Here is a 20315-nt window from a genome sequence, read left to right on the forward strand (position 1 = left end):
TGACCCTGGAGACCCGGGACTGAGTCCCACATCAGGCTCCCTGCTAGGAGCCTGCTTCTCCCTCTGTCTCTCTCTCTCTCTCTCTCTGTGTCTCTCATGAATAAATAAATAAAATCTTTAAAAAAACAACAACGTTATTTTGATCATAATGCATAATTACTAGATTTTATAAGATCTGCCTCTGTTGGGCTACGGAGGCAATAAGGAAAGCCTATACTCTTGAATATGGAAGCTTCAAATACTAATTATCATTAGTGTTCATCGAAAGCCTCTGTGCTATTCTTTGGGTGATATTCTACCCAAGAGGTGTTCTGTTTTGTTTTAAGATTTATTTGAGAGAGAGAGAATCAGAGAACACAAGCTGGGGGAACAGCAGAGGGAGCAGGAGAAGCAGGTTCCCCATTGAGCAGGGAGCCCAATGCAAGGCTCTATCACCGGACCCTGGGATTGCGACCCAAGTTGAAGGCAGGTACTTAACTGACCGAGCCACCCAGGTGCCCCAAGAAAGAGTTCTTCATGGGATTCTCGCTGTCCATTAATGAAAAAGGCCTTCTTCATTCTTCAAGAATCATAAATATTTTCTCAAGGTTCATATTCAACTGAACTTCAGACTGGCAGCACAGTCCTAAAAATCCAAAAGAAACAAGACCAATAGCACAAATTCTCACCTCTTCATAGCTTGGCTGGGGCTTAGAAGAATTTGTGGCTTCCTGTGGAGGAAGAGAAATGAGCGTTTTGGCTGGCACCTTCTTCTGATTATTTTGTGAGCTGTCCAGAGAGAGCTCCACTGTGGCATCTACAACAAAAGTTGATATTCTATAATGAAGATCAATAATGGGTTTCTGATGGCTAAATTTCAGTTCTATAAGCTAAGAGACAAAAACAATAGCAACCACTCTCAATACTTACACATTTTCAAACTGAGAACAAGAGTTGTGAAATCTGGTCCAGGTAAACAGAACAAGAAAAAGTAAGAATTTACGTGGATAAAAGGGGAAGACAGCAAGGGAAGTACTCTAGCACAGGCCTGATGGAAGAATCTCTCCCACTTCCTATAGCTACTTGGCTACCCTCTCCTCCCTAAGATTTAGGCAAGAACCAGATATTAAGCAAAAGACTACAAAGTCAGCGTACCAACTTATTTTACTCTGAGGAATATTCCTTTAAAATCTTATATAAACTCTACTTATTCCTGCTATAACTTTGGAAAAGAGGAATAAGTTCAGCTAAATGTGGGTGTATTGACAGCAAAAAATGACATCAAAGAAAGGAAAACTGGTAAGCTAGAAAAAATAGACCCAATATACAAAGACAGTAATACTTCGGAAAAGGTACTATTTGCTACACCTGAGAATGGCAATGTTGTTTTAGCAGTTTAATAACTCTTTACAATAACAGTTTTTAGATCATCTTGCAAAGTTATGTTTGATACATTTTGTCCAAGGGGGATAAAAAGATGTAGTATCTGAAAATCCTTCTAATAAGAATAGTTGTGAAAAATGGTGCTTAAAAGCCACCTTTGTCTATCTGAGAACATCTCAGTTGAGCAAAACAACTCATTCTCTAAGTGTTCTAGAGATGGACTTTAGAAGAGCAGAAGGCACCATTTTTAGACAAATTTTTTTTGACTAATAAAAAGAACACACTTTCAACTTAGAGCATTAGAAGTTCAAAACCTAAAACCAAAGATTTTTTTCTTCTTTAGTAAAGAAAAACATAATATCTATTTGAGTTTGGCCTAATCAGTAGGTATGCAATTTTAGTTCTAGGGAATTCAAAGAAGCTATTTCTCTTTCTTATTTTTTAAAAGATCTTATTTATTTACTTGAGAGACAGAGAGATGATGGGGGGAGGGACAGAGGAGGAAGGAGAGGAACAAGCAGACTCCCCACTGAGCAGGGAGCCAGATGTGGGGCTCAATCCCAGGACCCCAAGATCATGACCTGAGCCAAAGTCAGATGCTTAACCAACTAAGCCACCCAGGTGCCCCTATTTCTTTTCTTTTCTAGACTTTCATTTGGAACTAAAATGAAATGAGAGATGGGGGACTATAAGGCATGACTAAGTCCTAGATGAATGTTCTAATCATTAAATGTGAATCACGTATACAAACATGACTGCCACACTCTTGGAACTTGGTCTCTTATCAGGAAAAGAAGAGAGATGGTAATATAATCTGACCATGGTATGGGAGTACAAAACAAAACAAAGTACACATAATAAATACCTCAGGATTGTAGTATTCTTTGGAGCAAGTAACCAGCAGAAAGATGTTGAAGATATTCAGACCATGCAGGTCCCAAGTAAATAATAAGTTAATAAATGAGTTTGGAAACAGGAGGTACTTCCCATTTAAAATCTTTGGCTTATTAAGTGCTACTGAAAGTCCTTTGAAGAACTGTGCATTTTCTACTGACATTCAGGGGACAAAGATGCCAAAACTTGAAAAGAGTGATAGAAAAGCCTTTGGGCTCCATCACGGAACTAATTATGTGGCAAATAAAACTAGAACATTTAAATTTCCACAATCAATATCTAAAAATTCTGAGAAGCTACTCAAGTCCTAAACTAAATGTCTTATCTTAGGTATTCCTTTTTAAGATTTAGTATTTTGAGAGAGAGAGAGAGAGAGAGAGAGAGAGAGGAAGCACACATGGGGGAGCAGAGGGGACAGACAGAGGAAAAGGGAGAAAGAATCTCCCTTTTTTTACAAGATTTTATTGGGCAGCCCAGGTGGCTTAGCAGTTTAGCACTGCCTTTGGCCCAAGGCCTAATCCTGGAGACGCGGGATCGAGTCCCACATCAGGCTCCCTGCATGAAGCCTGCTTCTCCCTCTGCCTGTGTCTCTGCCTCTCTCTCTCTCTGTGTCTCTCATGAATAAATAAATAAAATCTTAAAAAAAACAACAACAACAACAAAAAAAAAACATATCAGTTTTTTTATTCAAAACTGCCAATGGCTCTTAACTGACAGTAGGATAAAATTCAAACTAATTATTACCGATGTCTAAAATCCTCCTAAACTACATTTAAAGCCTTATCTTCCATGGCTTTTCTATGAACTCCCTGCTCTGGCCCACCAAGTTTATTTTACTGGCCTTCAAATGTACTTTTATATTCTCTGCCCAACCATTTGTATCCTTTCTCCTTTTCTCCTACATAAATCGTTCTTCCAGGAAGTCTTCCAAGGGTATTCTAGATCAATTACTCAGTATGGGCACTACTGACATTTTGAGCTGGGTAATTCTTTTTTTTTTTTTAAGATTTTATTTGTGAGAGACAAATAAAGGCAGGGAGCCTGATGTGGGACTCGATCCCCAGACTCCATCAGGCAGGGAGCCTGATGTGGGACTCGATCCCCAGACTCCAGGATCACGCCCTGAGCGTAAGGCAGATGCTCAACCATTGAGCCACCCAGGCGTCAGTCCCTAGCCCGATAATTCTTTTTTGGGTGGGGCTGTCTTGTCCACTGTAGGGTGTTTAGCAGCATTTATAGCCTCTATCCACCAGATGCCAATAGCCCTCCCAGATGGGACAACCAAAAATATCTCTCACCATTGCCAAATGTCTTCCAGGGGTCGGGGGGAGAGGAATCACCCCCTGTTGGGAACAGGGAGCCCCTCTCAACAAAAAATTATTGGGCCCAAAATGTTAATCGTGCCAAGGTTAAGAAACCCTACTCCATATTAGTGTTTTTCAAATTGCAGGATGCGGCTCATTGGTAAACTGTGAAATCAATTCAATGGGTTGCAAATAGCATTAAAAAAAGAAAGGAGAGGGCAGCCTGGGTGGCTCAGTGGTTTAGCGCCACTTTTGGCCCAGGGCGTGATCCTGGAGACCCGGGATCGAGTCCCACGTCGGGCTTCCTGCATGGAGCCTGCTTCTCCCTCTGCCTGTGTCTCTGCAACCCCCCCTCTTTCTCTGTCTCTCTCAGGAATAAATAAATAAGGGATCCCTGGGTGGTACAGCGGTTTAGCGCCTGTCTTTGGCCCAGGGCGCGATCCTGGAGACTCGGGATCGAGTCCCACGTCGGGCTCCTGGTGCATGGAGCCTGCTTCTCCCTCTGCCTGTGTCTCTGCCTCTCTCTCTCTCTGTAACTATCATAGATAAAAAAAAAAAAAAAAAAAAGGAATAAATAAGTAAAATTAAAAAAAAAAAGGGAGAAACAACAGGATATTTCAGATTTTACTGAAAGTAGCAAAGGCAAGTCACCTAATAAAATTTTTATGTCAGTTTTATAAGTACGTATACATTTTGGATTATGACACAAAATGTAATTCTTACATTTTGGTCATAAGTCTAAAAATACTACTTTAGTCTGATCTCAAACGAAGATCAGACACTTAGTATTTATAGCATTCTTCCTGCCATAACTACATTGCTTAGTAGTAGCCTAATTATCTGTATGTTTAGGTTTTACTCCCTAAACTTGTCAGAATCTTGACAGCAGGGGCTACATTCTACATGATTTGGAATCCTCCACAAGCATATCCTTACATAGAGTCATGTTTCCTTTTTTTTTTTTTTTTTAAGATTTTATTTTTTTAGGGATCCCTGGGTGGCGCAGCGGTTTGGCGCTTGTCTTTGGCCCAGGGCGCGATCCTGGAGACCCGGGATCGAATCCCACATCGGGCTCCCGGTGCATGGAGCCTGCTTCTCCCTCTGCCTGTGTCTCTGCCTCTCTCTCTCTCTCTCTCTGTGACTATCATAAATAGATAAAAATTAAAAAAAAAAAATTTAAGATTTTATTTTTTTATTCATGAGAGACACAGAGAGAGGCAGAGACACAGGCAGAGGGAGAAGTAGGCTCCATGCAGGGAACCCGATGTGGGACTCGATCCCAGGACTCCAGGATCACACCCTGGGCTGAAGGGAGGCGCTTAACCATTGAGCCACGCAGGAGTCCTGAGTTATGTTTCCAGTATACATCTTGTGTGTTTAACTCAGCGACTGAGAAGACTCCTAGTATGTTTTGAGTCCATACTTGCCTGCAAAGAGATCCTGGGGCTCTTGGTCTTGTTCCTCGTGGATCCCATTTTCTTTGGAGCCATTGTTGATAGGAAGGGAAGCAATTCTCTTTGGAGACTGGGGCTTACTCTGAAAACGAAGAGATACTCTGAATAAAACAGTACTGTTAAAAACAAACCTAGAAACTGACTTTTAATGCATCCCTCAGTTGCATCCATAGGTGTTTAGTGGAAGACAGGCTCACGATTCAGCCAGTTCAATAAGCAGCAAATCAGCATTAGTGATGTAAGTGCTGCACAAGTAATCACAGAGCTAAAATAAACTCACACATTTCAGAGTTAATTTCTAACACCATAACCTTGATGAAATGCCCTAACCCCAAAGCACATGATATTGACATGTGTACACACAGATAATTTTCAAAAGAACCTGTCCATATGCATTTCTCCTTCTCACTTGATGACCTTTATTCTTTCACATGCTGAAGGGGCACATTCCAGTGACTAGGACACCACACTGGAGTGCAGAATTCAAGCTCTGATCCTGGCTTACTGTGTGGCCTTGGCTAAACTGTTCACAGAAACCCAGCTGTGTAGGTATAACTGACCCCCTGACAGGCAAAGGAAGGTATAACAATTTCTATCTAATGCTCTTCATAAATATGTTATATTTCTATCCCTAACTTCCCAGACACAATTTTCAACCACACCCATGCCAGGCTAGCAAAATAAAAACCAGTCATGCTTCGCCTAGTGGGCACATGGTAAAAATAAAGTCAGTTGATGGCCTTTATCAAAAAGCTCAGTGATCACTCACAAACAAGGGTTGGGTGGGGCCCAGACCGGTACCAGAGTGAACAAAGCTGGATTGTGCAGAACATGAACAGAATGCTGGGAATCTGGCTTCAAAAGCCATGGTGTGGTATTGCAGGGTTTTTGAAATCAGACCCCAAGGCCAAATCAGTTAAAAGACCTGACTTAAGGAATCTTTTATGAAACATTTCCTTAACAAATCTGAGAGAGTTTGTTCCTTAGAAACAGGCCTTTTCTGACCCAACCTAACAAAGTAAAATGACAACTGATATATTAGGTATTCTGAATTTGCCATGCAAACAGCTTCATCCCAGTACTGGGGCCAACCTTAGGGAAAGAAATTCCTACCCAATCTTCAACAACAACAACAAAATTACTGCAGAGCAAAAGACAACAAATAAATAATAAGGCAAAATCCACAGCTCCCCTTTGCCTCATACGTTGCCAACTACCTTCCTACATACACATTTCTTTTTTTTTTTTAATTAATTAATTTATTTTTTTATGATAGTCACACAGAGAGAGAGAGGCAGAGACACAGGCAGAGGGAGAAGCAGGCTCCATGCACCGGGAGCCCGATGTGGGATTCGATCCCGGGTCTCCAGGATCGCGCCCTGGGCCAAAGGCAGGCGCCAAACTGCTGCGCCACCCAGGGATCCCACACATTTCTTTACTCTTGTGCTCTTGGACAGTATGGGGACCTCACCAAAAGCTGTTTGATTTAATTCATTCTCACTGATACCAGTCATTTCTAAATGGAGATCTAGGAGAGATTAAAACTCAAGACATAAGGATATATATATATATATATATATAAAGTGAAATATAATTCTAAAATATGATTTTATATATATAATTAAATTGTATTATATAATAAAATCATATTATATATATATATATATATATATATATATATATATAATAATTATATGTAATTTACTAGTAGCCCACCAGGGAGACTAAAGCAACAGTAAAGGACACATTAGAAGTTAGCCATTAAAAAAAAATACATAAAGATATATATATATAAAATTTGTATTTTCTAATACAATTATATTTCATAATATATTTATATTTTATTATAACTATATGGAAATTAAATGTGATATTATAATATATAAAAGTATATGTTATATAAAAGTACATATTATATAATAAAGTTATATAATAACATATTGTATATATCATATATATAATTAAATGTAATTTAAGAGTAGGCAACGGAGACTAAAGTAACAGGAAAAGCACACGTTAGAATTTAGCCATTAAAAAGAAAAAAACCCTGGAAGAACCCATTCTTGTGATACAGAGATGAATATAGCCAGCTTTCCATTTCTGATTCATCATCTAAACTTGGAAGCTTATTTATTTTTTAAGATTTTATTTATTTATTCATGAGAGACAGAGAGGCAGAGGGAGGAGATGCAGGCTCCATGCAGGGAGTCTGATGCGGGACTCGATCCCAGGACTCCAGCATCACACCCTGAGCAGAAGGCAGACGTTCAATCACTGAGCTACCCAGGAGTCCCTAAACTTGGAAGTTTAAAGACTAAAGATAACAGCAGCTTGCCTTTTCTTATAATAATCAGAAGAGACAGACTCAGATGGACAAGACACTCCAAAGACTACTAGAGAATGGCCACCTGTCTCTCTTTCTCTACCAGACTCCCTTCAAGCCCAAACCATGAATTATATACATATATATCCTTAATGTGTCTTGGGTTTTAATCTTTTCTAGATTAGTTTCTAGACTAGAACTGTGATGAAAACAAAGACGTATGCTCCCTCGGTATGCTAGGTAATAACTACCTGTGAGAACAAAAAACTGCACCTCAGATACACTCTGGGATTTCATCCCCCAAATCAAAGTATTCATGGCTGTGTTCATAGAAAGCTGAAGACAGACTGGTTACTATATTTATTCTTCCTCTTTTCTCTCCTCTGTAGTTCTTTTATAAAATTAATCTGCTATGTATATAAGCTTTGTAGTCTGTTCCCCACCACCTCCACCATCTGAATCTTTTTTTCATGTCATCAGGAGTTGGACAAAAATCACACTTTCAGTTCCCAGGTTTTTATTAGCACAAATAATGCTATGATGTTCATTCCTATATATAAGTCCACATCTGAATATTTCTTTGGGATATTCTTTTAAAGATCTTATCTATTTGAGAGAGCATGAACACGAGCAGGAGGGAGCAGGACAGGGAGAAGCAGACCTCCTGCTCAGCAGAGAGCCTGGTGCGGGACACAATCCCAGGACCTTGGGATGATGACCTGAGCCAAAGGCAGATTCTTAACTGACACCCACCCAGGCACTCTTGGGATAGATTCCTAAGTAGAATTATTGGACATAAATTTTTCAGAGCCTCTGCTGACTTCCAGAAAGACCATCAATTTATACATTCCACCCCTAATGTCTAAGAGTGTTGCACCCACAGCAACATTAAACATTCTCTTTTTATCTCCAAGATTTTAGATTTTATTTATTTATTATTTCTTGAGAGATACACAGAGAGAGAGGCAGAGACACAGGCGGAGGGAGAAGCATGCTCCATGCAGGGAGCCCCACATGGGACTCGATCCCAGGTCTCCAGGATCAGGCCCCGGGCCGAAAGCAGCACTAAACCGCTGAGCCACCCGGGCTGCCCATCTCCAAGATTTTAAGGTAATCTCTACGCCCAATATGGGGCTTGAATTTACAACCCCATGATTGAGAATCACATGCTCTACTGACTGAGCAAGCCAGGTACCCCAAAGTCTCTTTTATTTTTTTTTCTTTTAAAAAATCTTTGCCAGGTTGACTGGTGAAATCTTGTTTCCGCATGTTTACTGGCCATTTGAGCCCCTGTGACTTGTCTAGATGTCCTTTGCTCATTTTTCTATGCTGAGTCAGCACTCAGATGTACACTTTTCTTACATAAGTATACCTAAGTTTCTTATATAACCTTCTCTCAGGCATATTGTATAGTACCCCTCCCTTACTTTATCTCTTTTCATGTCTGTTTTATTTTGGGCATTACCAAATTTATTTTCAGTTGAATAATTGCACTGGACAAGCTAAGCTTATTTCTTCAGGCTGGGGAGTACCCAACATAAAACTGGTCTTTGAGGCATAATATTCTCAAGTTTTACTTAAAATCAGAATCAATAAAAGCTGAGAACTACTTTTAAGTATGAGAAATGGACAAAGTATCCTACATTCACACAGAACTGTTTTTTTTTTTTTAAAGATTTTATTTATTCATGAGACACACAGAGAGAGGGGCAGAGACACAGGCAGAGGGAGAAGCAGGCTCTCCGCAGGGAGCCCAGGTGAGACTCGATCCCAGGACCCTGGGATCACGACCTGAGCCAAAGGCAGACGCTCAACCACTGAGCTACCCAGGCATCCCAAGACAGAACTGTTAATAGAAAATAAGTCCTCCATGAGACTAGAGTCATCAAAATAAATACCTGGGCATTATAATACATTTCAAATGATTGGGCCAAGATTAAAAATCTAATTTTTAATCAGTCTTATTAATTTATATTAAAAAGCCAATTTTGGGTCCATTTCTGTTAGGAAGGATCTTGGGTTTGAAGCTGGTGTTGAGGAGAATAACTACCATGACTTCAAGTGCTTTGACGAAACCTCAGATGCGAGGCCTTCTGGGCCAAGCGTCTGTGATTTCATATTGTTGGAATGTTTGCTGTATCCATGGGGATTGCAGCTTTCTATACGTTTGCTGTAGCTGAACCAGGAAGAAGGCATATGCCTTCGTCTACAGAAATTACATGAAAGATTTTGAGGAGATGAAGAAGGCTGGTATCCTCAAGAGTACAAGGTGATTCTGGAATAGAAAGAATTTCTTTGGGCTAAGTTCCACTGAAGTTTGTCACTGACCTGTGTTCCTTAACTATGAAACACGAATACTGGGTAACGGAATAGTTTCTCTTGATAAACAACTAACAACAACGACAAAAAAGCTATTTTGGGGCATCTGGGCAGCTCTGCTAGTTAAGCATCTGACTCTTGATCTCACCTTGGGTCTTAGGGCTATGATTTCAAGCCCCACCATGGGTTCCATGCTAAGGGTGGAGCCTACTTTAAAAAGTAAATAATAAAGAAAAAGCTAATTTTGAATCAACAGTTAAAATTTCACAGGTGCCTGGGTGGCTCAGTTGGTTAAGCATCTATCTTCAGCTCAGATCATGATCTCGGAGTCCCAAGATTGAGCCCTGCTTCGTGCTCCCTGCTCAGCAGGCAGGGAGTCTGCATCTGCCTTTGCCTCTGTTCCTCCCCCTGCTCCTGCGCACATGCATGTGCATGCTCTCGCTTGCTGACTTTTTCTCATAAATAAATAAATAAAATCTTAAAAAAATAAAATTTCAGGGAGGACTCATTTTGGGGGAAGAAGTGAAGAGGCATACTGATTACAATGAATTGCAAAATACTAAAAATACTAAAAATAACCTTTGCTTATAATTCATATTTTTAAAATCTCTGAATTGTCCGCAAATCACAAACTATCCATCTATTTAAATGGAGCTAAATTTCTAGGCAACAGATAAAAATATTTTCTATGATGAAAACAGTATGTTTGTGATAGTTAGTAAAGCAAAACAACACCCTGCCTACTTCCCCTGTCCCTCCCCCTTCCCCTGCCCCCTCCTCTGAAATAAAGGAGGCATGCTTTCCTCAGTGACAGAATCCTAGGTTAGGATATCTACCCTTTCTGACTCCTTTTGGCTATTAATTCTAGCAGGTGGTTCCAGTGATAAGCCTATTTAAAAGTTCAAGTATTTCTGTTTATAATTCCAAGGCACACAGCCTAATCTAACTCTCAGAGAGGCACTAGAAAGAACTACAGTGAGAGAGCATTTGTGTAAAGAGTAAACAGGTATTCCTCACCAATTACCAGCCTCAAACCACGAGGCCAGGCCACTAACACAATGGGAAAGGCCTGGGTTTGCTGTGCCTCATAGCTGCATATCCATTCAGTCCTGAAAAGTACTATTGTGATTCTGCATAACTTCCCTTTAAGTTACTGAGCTGTGATTCTTCCTTATGTTGCTCAATTGCTCTTTGCTCTCTGCAGAATCCTTGCATTATTTAAGGGACCTCAAAAGGGTAGTACTGTTAAATTCTCAACTGCATTTACAGGATGAATCCAAATTAAAAGCTAAGTAAACTGTACTTCTGCATTATTTAAGGGACCTCAAAAGGGTAGTACTGTTAAATTCTCAACTGCATTTACAGGATGAATCCAAATTAAAAGCTAAGTAAACTGTACTTCTGAAGAACTAGAGTACTAACCTTCTGGCGAAAAATTAATATAATTTAGTATGGCAAGACAGCTACAGAACTGTGCGATCATACTAATGTAACAAGGCAAGCACAATTAGGAAAAAGTCACGCCCAGAAGTTATACCTGGATAACAGGGCAGTCACAAAGTCTTTAAAAATCACCGTGGAAGACCTTGGCATGAAATACTATTTATTTGCCACTTTTACTTCCACAGAAAAATAAGGTAAGTGGGGTTGTGTATTCATTTTCTAGTGCTACTGCAACACAAAATCATCACAAATTTAACAGATTAACAATGCAAATTTATTATAGTTCTGTTTAAGTTAATATAGGTCTCAGTGGGCTAAAATCAAGGTGTCACCATGGCTATGTTCCTTTGTGGAGGTTCCAGGGAAGAATCTGTTGCTTTGATCTTTCTAGCTTCTAAAAGTGATCCACATTTCTTGGCTCATGGCCTACTTCCTCCATCTTCAAAGCCAACAACATCCAACACTCTGCGCCTTTCTTCTGTGGATCTCATCTTCCACAGTCACTCTCTGACACTCTTACATTTTTAAAGGATCCTTGTGATTACACTGGGCTCACTCAGATAACCCAGGCTAATTTCTCTACCTTAAAGTCAGCTGATTACCAACCTTAATTCCATCTTCAATCTTAATCCCCCTTTGCTTTGTAACCTAATACGTTCACAGCCTCTGGGGTTAGGATGTGGACATCTTAGGGAGGGGGCAATTATTTTACTTACCACAGATAGTGACTCCTCTCCCATACCACGTTTCAAAAATGGCACAGATGGACTAAAAGCTTCTGTGCTTGGGAGCATGGAATTTAGTGTCCACTGGATTTGGGAACAGGGTGCAACTTTACTCTATGAATCGGTTAAATATTCAACTAACCCAAATGACTTCCCAATTTTAACCCCCTTCACAACTTAAGAAGTTGAAGTAGGAGTTCTTATCGTGGGAGCCATGAGGCACAGAATTCAGGGTGTCCAGGAACTTAGATGGTAATAAAATTAAGATTTCATTTTCACTAATCTCTAACAGAAATTTAGCATTTTCTTCAATTACAAAGATAGGCAACAAACCACAACAGTCATAGCAGTACTTGAGACTATAACTAATAGAAATAAGATATTTTTATTTGACATTATAATTGTTAGTTATCAAAATATCATTGATGCTTATCTCTATTTAAAAAAAAATTATGGTAGTCATATCTATCCCTAGATCTTACTATGTAAAGCATTAAAAAGTACATTACAAACATAAAATTGTTTTAATGTTTTTTTAACTGCATTTCTGTGTAATTGGTTTCCTTTGTAATCTTATTTCATACACATAAAAATATTCTGAGAATGGATCCATAGGGTTCACTGGACTGCTAATGGATTAGTCTGTGACACAAAAAAGGTAAAGAACCTCTGAGCTAGTCCCTCTAAGCCTAATGAAACTAGAAAAGAGGAAGTTGGAAGGGTGGGGAAAATGAGAGACCTTAAAGTTAAAGGGCATACCATGGTTTACCAAAATTTAGCTACAATATACTGAATTCTCCGGTGTAATTTCCCTAATCTTTATGGTTTCAAACTAATAAAATTTAGAAGGGCCCAGAAAACTGCAAAAGGATCAGAGTTCTAATGAGTTCATTAATTTTTTTTTTAGTTCATTAATTTCTATTTTTGAAAAAGCAAACCCAGTTTAAATCTGCTCTGAAAGCAGAAAGAAGCCCCAGCTGTCCATTTGACTAAGCAAGAGAAGCCAGAAAAAAAGTTGTGCAACAGGCTTTTCCTGGAGATGAGATACTTATGGCTACTTGCTCTAGAAACTATCAACTACTCATGATTTATTTATGCCAACAGTTACTCAAGAGTGCTGAGAAGCTTTGAGGACCAAGAGAGAAACTGGAGTGTTCTTTTTCCTCTCCCTCCCAAGCAAGCAAATCACAAATGATCAAGTCATTAGAACTACCCTAACACCTGAATAAGAGTAGCAACTCCTAAAGAAACCAGAAGTCTGACTGCAACCTTTATTGCTTTGACCATTAGCCCCAAACTCTAATATTAAATAAAATTTTAAGCTGAATTCTTATTAATCATCTTTAAAAGTCTTCTCTCATGCCCCTACCTCCAAAAGTGCTTTATAACTACATTTGTTAGCAATTCCCAGGTAACCTTGAAAGCTAGGTTATGTGCTAGTATAATTCTATGATCAAGAAATTAATGATTATATAACTTCAGAAAAATCTACACTTATTAGAAATCAAACTTGTTTACAATCTGAGCTGAGCATTAAAATCAATCCTGGAGTATAATACCAGTTGCTTTTTCAAGAACATATGTATCAGACATGTGTGAAAAATGTGGAATTTCAACTACTGGTCCTTTTTTTTTTTTTTTAAGATTTTATTTATTTGAGAGAGAGTGCACACATGAGGAGAGCTGAGGGAGAAGGTAAAGCAGACTCCCTGCTGAGCAGGGAGCCCAACACAAAGCAGGGCTTGATCCTAGGACCCTGAGATTATGACCTGAGCCAAAGACACTTTTTTTTTTTTTTTAAAGATTTTATTTATTTATTCATGAGAGACACAGAGAGACAGAGAGAGGCAGAGACACAGGCAGAGGGAGAAACAGGCCCTATGCAGAGAGCCTGACATGGGACTTGATCCCAGGTCTCCAGGATCAGGCCCTGGGTCAAAGGCAGTCACTCAACCGCTGAGCCACCTGGGCTGCCCCGAGCCAAAGACACTTAACTGACTGAGCCACTCAGGTGCCAAACTACTAATCTTGTAAAATCAGATCAGACCACCTGATGTGACATTAGCTCCTAAAACAAGTCCTTAGACAATTGCCTATAGAAAATACTACACACTAGAGGAACATGTATACCTATACATCATTAACTAAAGAAACTAAGCAGTAAATCATTTAAAAATAGTTACATAGATAAACTTTTATAAGTCTGATTAAGGATAGAGAAGGGATGTTATCAAAAATCTTACTGAGGACATGCTGTATCTTTGGGAACAGCCACCATGCATTTTGCAGTACAGAACTAAAACATTAACTAGCTAAACTATCAATCTCCTGAAGGCTTTCAATAAAATTACCAAATTCTGTATAGACCTAAAGAAGTTATCTTATAAACACACAAAGAAAATAAACTGGTCTTAGGACTGTAAAATAGTGCAAAAAACAGTAGGGAGATACCTCAAAAAATTAAAAATAGAACGATAACATGATCCAGCAATCCCACTTCTGGGTATATATCTAAAAGAACTGAAAGAAGGGTCTTGAAAAGATATTTACACACCTGTGTTCATGGCAGCACTATTCACAAGAGCCAAGAGGTAGAAGCAACCCAAACGTCCACTGAGGAATGAATGGATAAACAAAATATGGTATATACATACAATGAAATATTATGCAGCTCTAAAAAGGACAGAAATTCTGATGAATACTAGAACATGGAGGAACTTTGAGGACATTGTGCCAGATACAAAAGGACAAATACTGCATGATCCCACTTATATGAGGTCATCTAAAGCAGTTAAATTCACAGAAACAGGAAGCAGAATGAACCAGGAATTTGGGGGAGGGGAAAAAAGGGGGCTGTTATTTATTGGGTATTGAGTTTCAGAATTGCAAGATGAAAAAGTTCTGGAGATCTGTTGCATAAAAATGTGAGTATACTTAACACTACTGAACAGTACAATTAAAAAGGTTAATGATCGGGATCCCTGGGTGGCGCAGCGGTTTGGCGCCTGCCTTTGGCCCAGGGCGCGATCCTGGAGACCCGGGATCGAATCCCACATCGGGCTCCCGGTGCATGGAGCCTGCTTCTCCCTCTGCCTGTGTCTCTGCCTCTCTCTCTCTCTATGTGACTATTATAAATAAATAAAAAATTAAAAAAAAAAAAAAGGTTAATGATGGGGGATCCCTGGGTGGCTCAGCGGTTTAGCGCCTGCCTTTGGCCAAGGGCGTGATCCTGGAGTCCAGGGATCGAGTCCCACATCAGGCTCCCTGCATGGAGCCTGCTTCTCCCTCTGCCTGTGTCTCTCATGAATAAATAAATAAATAAAATCTTAAAAAAATAAAAAAAATAAAAAGGTTAATGATGGTAAATTTTCTTACATGTTTTATACCACAATAAAAAAAAAAAAAAACACCATGATTTATTCTCCCTCAGGATACATGTTATATTGATCATGGATGTAGGCTGGATTCTAAAAATAACATGTCCTTTCCTATCTAAATGTTAAACATAACTTACATTTATATAATTCCCTGTAGTTTATAGATCACTGTCAATCAGAAGCCGCTTGATATCCATGACTTCGAAATACCAATAAAAGTTTACTATTCTTTTGTCTTAAACACCAGTGATGATATGTAAATAAGACTTGATAAATCAAGAACTAATTTTTCAATATATGACTTTTCAAGTCTATTTCTTCTTTACCCTATTTTATTACTTATTTTTTTAAAAATTTAAGTCATCTCCAGGCTGGGTGTGTAGCCCGAAATGGGGCCTGAACTTACGACCTTGAGATCAAGAGTTGGACACTTAACCAACTGTGCTACCTAGGTGCCCCCCTATTTTATTTTTTCTAGCCATTTCTGTAATTACTACAGTTTCAATTCAAGATTAAGAGCAGTGAGAAACAATTCTGATTGGTCTGACAGATTACTGGAAGTAGGTAGTTACCAGATTTGGCCAAAATCTGAAGTGAGGTTATCATTTATCTAGGTTTTCCTCCTTCCTTGTAGCATCTGCAGTTCTCTTTCATTTAGAGGGCATATCTAATTGTGGTCCTGGCATACTGCTAAAAAGAGATGGGCATATAAGAATTCCTGGGAAGGCAAAAAAAGAACTTGCTTCAACTCTATTATTCAGTTTTAGAAATATGCAAGTAAGACCACTGAAGTCAAATGAGATGCAAAAATATGTGTGCATAAAAAGAAAGTCTTTTTAACATAATTTTAAGTTTTAGGAGGACCAAAAAAAATGGCTCTCTCATTTTATTAAGGGGAAAAATGAATCCTATCCCAGAATTAAGAAAGTTTTAACTAAAAAGATATATATCTAGATTTAGGTCCAATCAAAGATTCAGATAATACATTTAGAATTTTAGACTTTTTTTATATATAGGCCCACAAAGTAAGAAGCAGAAAGAAGATAAGGTCTTAAGTATCTTGAGAATCATCTTAAGATATTTCTCAGCTGGTTTTCAATACTAAGGCAATGCTTTCAGATTTGTTTTAATAACTTTTAACTCCCGTTTATCCCATTCATGTACTTGATTCTGAAATGTTTATTATGGATTGCTTTTTTAAAATTATAAATCAGACTTTTTATTATTAACAAAGCCTCTTGGGCCCTAAAAGAGAGAAGATGGGATGATTAAGAACAGCAGCTGTTACATCAATGTCCAGGAAATTACATGCATACCATAAATTATTTTAAATTTTACAGGCCTCAGCTTCCCAATTTTTAATACCCCTCCGTCTCCAACCCCCAACAAAACACAATATGAAGGTTCAATAAGATGCTACTGAAGTCATTAAGTGCCTACTTTGATGACTTTCAATTAATCAAATCAATCTTATCACTAGCTTGATTTTGATAAACTATATTATCCATTTCTAGAGTTAACAAATATAACTTTTCTAGCCCATTATTAGATTCTCTCATTTTTTTTTTTTGATTCTTAGAGTGATTACAGTTTACAACACTTGTTTCACAAGTATTTCACAGATACTCGAATTTAATGAGCACAATAATGGTAGGTGTAAATTCTATTTTTATTCACATTTTACAGATGAGGAAATCATACAGAATAATTAAATACCAAAAAAAAAAAAAGAATAATTAAGTACCTTGCCCAAGTAACAGAACCTGGATGGATTTAACTCAGCCTTCAAAGCCCATTTTTGTTTTATTCTTCAATGTTATTCCTTAAGATAGAGAAGCACTGCAATCCCCTATCTTCTCACGTTGACTCACAACTAAAACGTTTATGGGGATGTAATGTATTTAATGGCTTTTTAACAAGACACTCACAGGGTAACTAGTGAAAAATCTTGGAGTCTTGTCTTCCTGAAGATTAACATCAAAACAGGCAGCTCAAGAAATGGCTTACATGTGGCATTTTAATTTCGGCAGCAACTCAATTTTCCTGGATCAAAATCTAACTAAAAATCATTATGCTTTCTGTGGTAGAACAAGCTCATCCTGACTGCTTCCTCCTCTCTTTGGTTGGAAATGAGGCAAAGTACTTTCACACAGTCTTATAAGAGCAAAGTATTGATGCCTTTGTAAATAATCTAAGATCAGTCAAGTCACAGCCTCTTCAACTTCTTTTAGAAAACAACTCCTCAGCCTTTCAGGGCCCTTTTTGGAAAATAAATCATTTGCTTACTTGACCAGTCACTTTCAATGTCAGAGTTTCTGTTTTCAAATATTTGGTCTCAATATCTACCACCTCGGTAGTTATTAACAGTACTTCCTCTCTCCATGGCTTATGGGAGAATTACCAAAGGAAAAGACCAAGAATTTGTTGTAAATGATATGGAAAAACTAAATTTGCAGCAAGAGTTATTTCTTAGAATGACAGAGACTTCATTAGACAGTTTAAGCGGTTATATTAGCATCAACAAGTACTTTTTGAGCTGGGATTACCAATTCAGTTCCCTGATACAGTAGAGGGAAAATTCTAAAGATGTCACTCAAGAGATTTCCTAGACACTTAAACTCTGACATAAATGAAGCAAGCCTCAAACGTTTTCAGACACATGCTGCATAAAGAATTTAAAGCTGTTTTATTTAGTCACTTATACACTGAATAGCTACTACAAAGAGAAGTATTATCCAAGATAGTACATAAATTCCCAGACCTAGCACTGAAGTTTTCAACCTGGAACGAAGTGTACCAAGTGGTATGAGTCAGTATTCTTATAAAACAGCCCCAAACGTCTCCAATGGTTCCAGAACTGATAACTGATCTCCACATTCCACACAAAAAGATCAGTTTTTCCCAACACCTCTTCTTAGAAACCTGGATATTATTAAGGGAAGCACCATTGCCTCCTCACATGGAGAGACTGAATCCCACGGAGGTACTCAGGCCCTTTAATATATCCCTTTAAAAGGGACAAAGCAAAAAAAAAAAAAGGGCAAATAAATAAATAAATAAATAAATAAATAAATGGGACAAAGCTTGCTGTCTATGCAGTGACTTATCTGGCAGGGCTTTTTTTTTTTTTTTCCCCCCAACTGACTTGTCAGGATTTTCCTTAGAGATCAGAGGAGTCCATTTAGCCCCTATAAACTAGACCCAGAATGGGCCCCCCTGGGTAATTAACGGGAAGTTCTGAGCTAATGAAAGGATTTGTGGGCGGGTCTGTCCTGAGCCACTCCAGATAACACTATTTCATCCTCGGAGCAGTAAGGTTAGGGAAAGAAAAGTCTGCACCCCATCCCCTTATCTTGACCTATTAAATCAGGCCGGCGGGAAACGACCACAAAACAGCCTCGTGGGTCCTTAGGGTCACCACACGGCAGGGCCAAGTGCCGGCCTGGGCGTCTCTTCGCTGTCAGGGACCTCGGTGGAGAAGCCACCACACCCCTCCTCGCTCCTCGCTGTCCGCCTCCGGGATCTGGAAGTCAGGCCCCTAGCGTCTTGGCACTCATTAAGGGCCCCAGCCACGATTACCGTTACCTTCGCAGGGTCTCGGCGGGCCCACTCTGCCCAGCTTCCTCGACCCCCGCTTAGCCTCTTCCCTTTTGGGGCGCCCGCCCGCCCACCGGCCGCCCCGAAGGGTGCGAACTCACGGCCGCCGCGGCGCCGGTGAAAATATCCTCCCCCTCGGTGTCGCTGTCCCCCGCCTCGGGTTCTGACCCCCCGGCCGCCCCTTCGGACTCCGGCTCCAGGCCGGGGAAAGGCGGAGGGAGCCTCTCCGAAGCGCTACAGCCACCACCACCCGACGCCATCTTCCTCCACCCGCGGCGGAAGCCGCAACAACAACTTTATAGACAGACAGCGCCGCGAGCAAAACGTTCCAGAGGAACGAGGTGCGGGATGGTCGTGACCAACCCCGCGGGACGCACAGGGCGGGGCTTCGGGGGGCGGGGCCTGGCCGCGGGGGGCGGGGCCGGCCGGCCCAACGCTCCTACCCACCAAATCCCGGGCCGCGCATCGTGACGTTGAGATCTTAACCAACTGCGAGAGGGCCGGGGCGGGGAGGGGGGCACAAAAGGAGGAGCCAGCTAGGTAGCGGCGGCTCAGATTCCTAGGGCCCTTTGTGTTCCGGAGAGCGTTTGCCAACAGCCTTCTTAAGATGTCGTTCGAATAAGGAGTCTGAAAACTCCTCTACGTGCCCCCTACCTATGCCACGCACGGTGCTCTCTCATTGAGATTCAGTAAATGGTTTTGATTGAGGTCTTTCCAAAAGGCGGCGGTAAAGTTTCATTCACTTTATTCTTTGGACAACATCTAGTTAGTTCATTCAAGAAACATATATTAAGCACCTACTGTTTGCGTTGGAAATACAGAAATAAAGAAGCTCCTGACCCACTAGGCACTTGATGGAGACACACACGTTAAATGAACAAATGCAACGGTGTTCGGTGCTGTAATCTGCTCTGGGCACAGTGAAAGAGGTTATCAGTTACGCTTGGAGATGCAGGAAGGCCTCAGAGGAGGGGACATCTCGGCGTCCTAAATTTGGTTACAAGGAAGTCGGTGTCATATCCTCTTAGTTGCCGTGGAGTGGAGTGGGGCAGATGGCAGGGAAATTCTTAAAATCCTGAACACAATTTCCCTGGGGCGTAAACTATTCCCTTGTTAACCTGGTGAGCCTAAAGTCTAAATCAGCCAGACAATAAACAAAACTTTATAAAGATAAACGGGATATGTTAGTATGGGGGTAATTCTGCAAAATGATCCTTCTCAATAGAGATGACATTTGGTAGCAAAGTCTGGTTTGTTTCTAATCGCAAATCGCTCAACTTCAGGGATTGGCTCCCTCCCAGGTCTATGAGCTGTTCGAGGGCAGAGGCCGTCTCCTATCTTTGTATTCTCGGCGTCTGTGAATACACCACGTCTGGGAAAGTAAGTGCCCAATAAACGTTTGAGACTCGGAGGGAGGGGTGGGTAAAACTAACATCATCCACCTTGTTCCTGGCATTCATCACAGCCACGACCACCAGAGGACTTAAGACATTCTTTTTAGGATGATGATCTATTTG

General features: G+C 40.0%; 1 protein-coding gene across 1 annotated transcript in view; it reads right to left on the reverse strand.

Annotated features, from left to right (window-relative positions):
• Window positions 1–19100, reverse strand: part of SNX1 (sorting nexin 1) — a 37183-nt gene extending 18083 nt beyond the window's left edge. Inside the window, exons 1-3 of the mRNA XM_041744775.1 lie at window positions 18900–19100; window positions 4988–5096; window positions 669–796 (exon numbers count right to left, since the gene is read on the reverse strand). Coding sequence (XP_041600709.1) covers window positions 669–796; window positions 4988–5096; window positions 18900–19058 — 396 coding nt within the window. The 5' untranslated portion in view covers window positions 19059–19100. The remainder of the gene's footprint in view (window positions 1–668; window positions 797–4987; window positions 5097–18899) is intronic.
• Between the last annotated feature and the right edge of the window lie 1215 nt (window positions 19101–20315).

Source organism: Vulpes lagopus, chromosome 2 (assembly GCF_018345385.1).
Source record: "Vulpes lagopus strain Blue_001 chromosome 2, ASM1834538v1, whole genome shotgun sequence".
Classification (NCBI taxonomy): Eukaryota; Metazoa; Chordata; class Mammalia; order Carnivora; family Canidae; genus Vulpes; species Vulpes lagopus.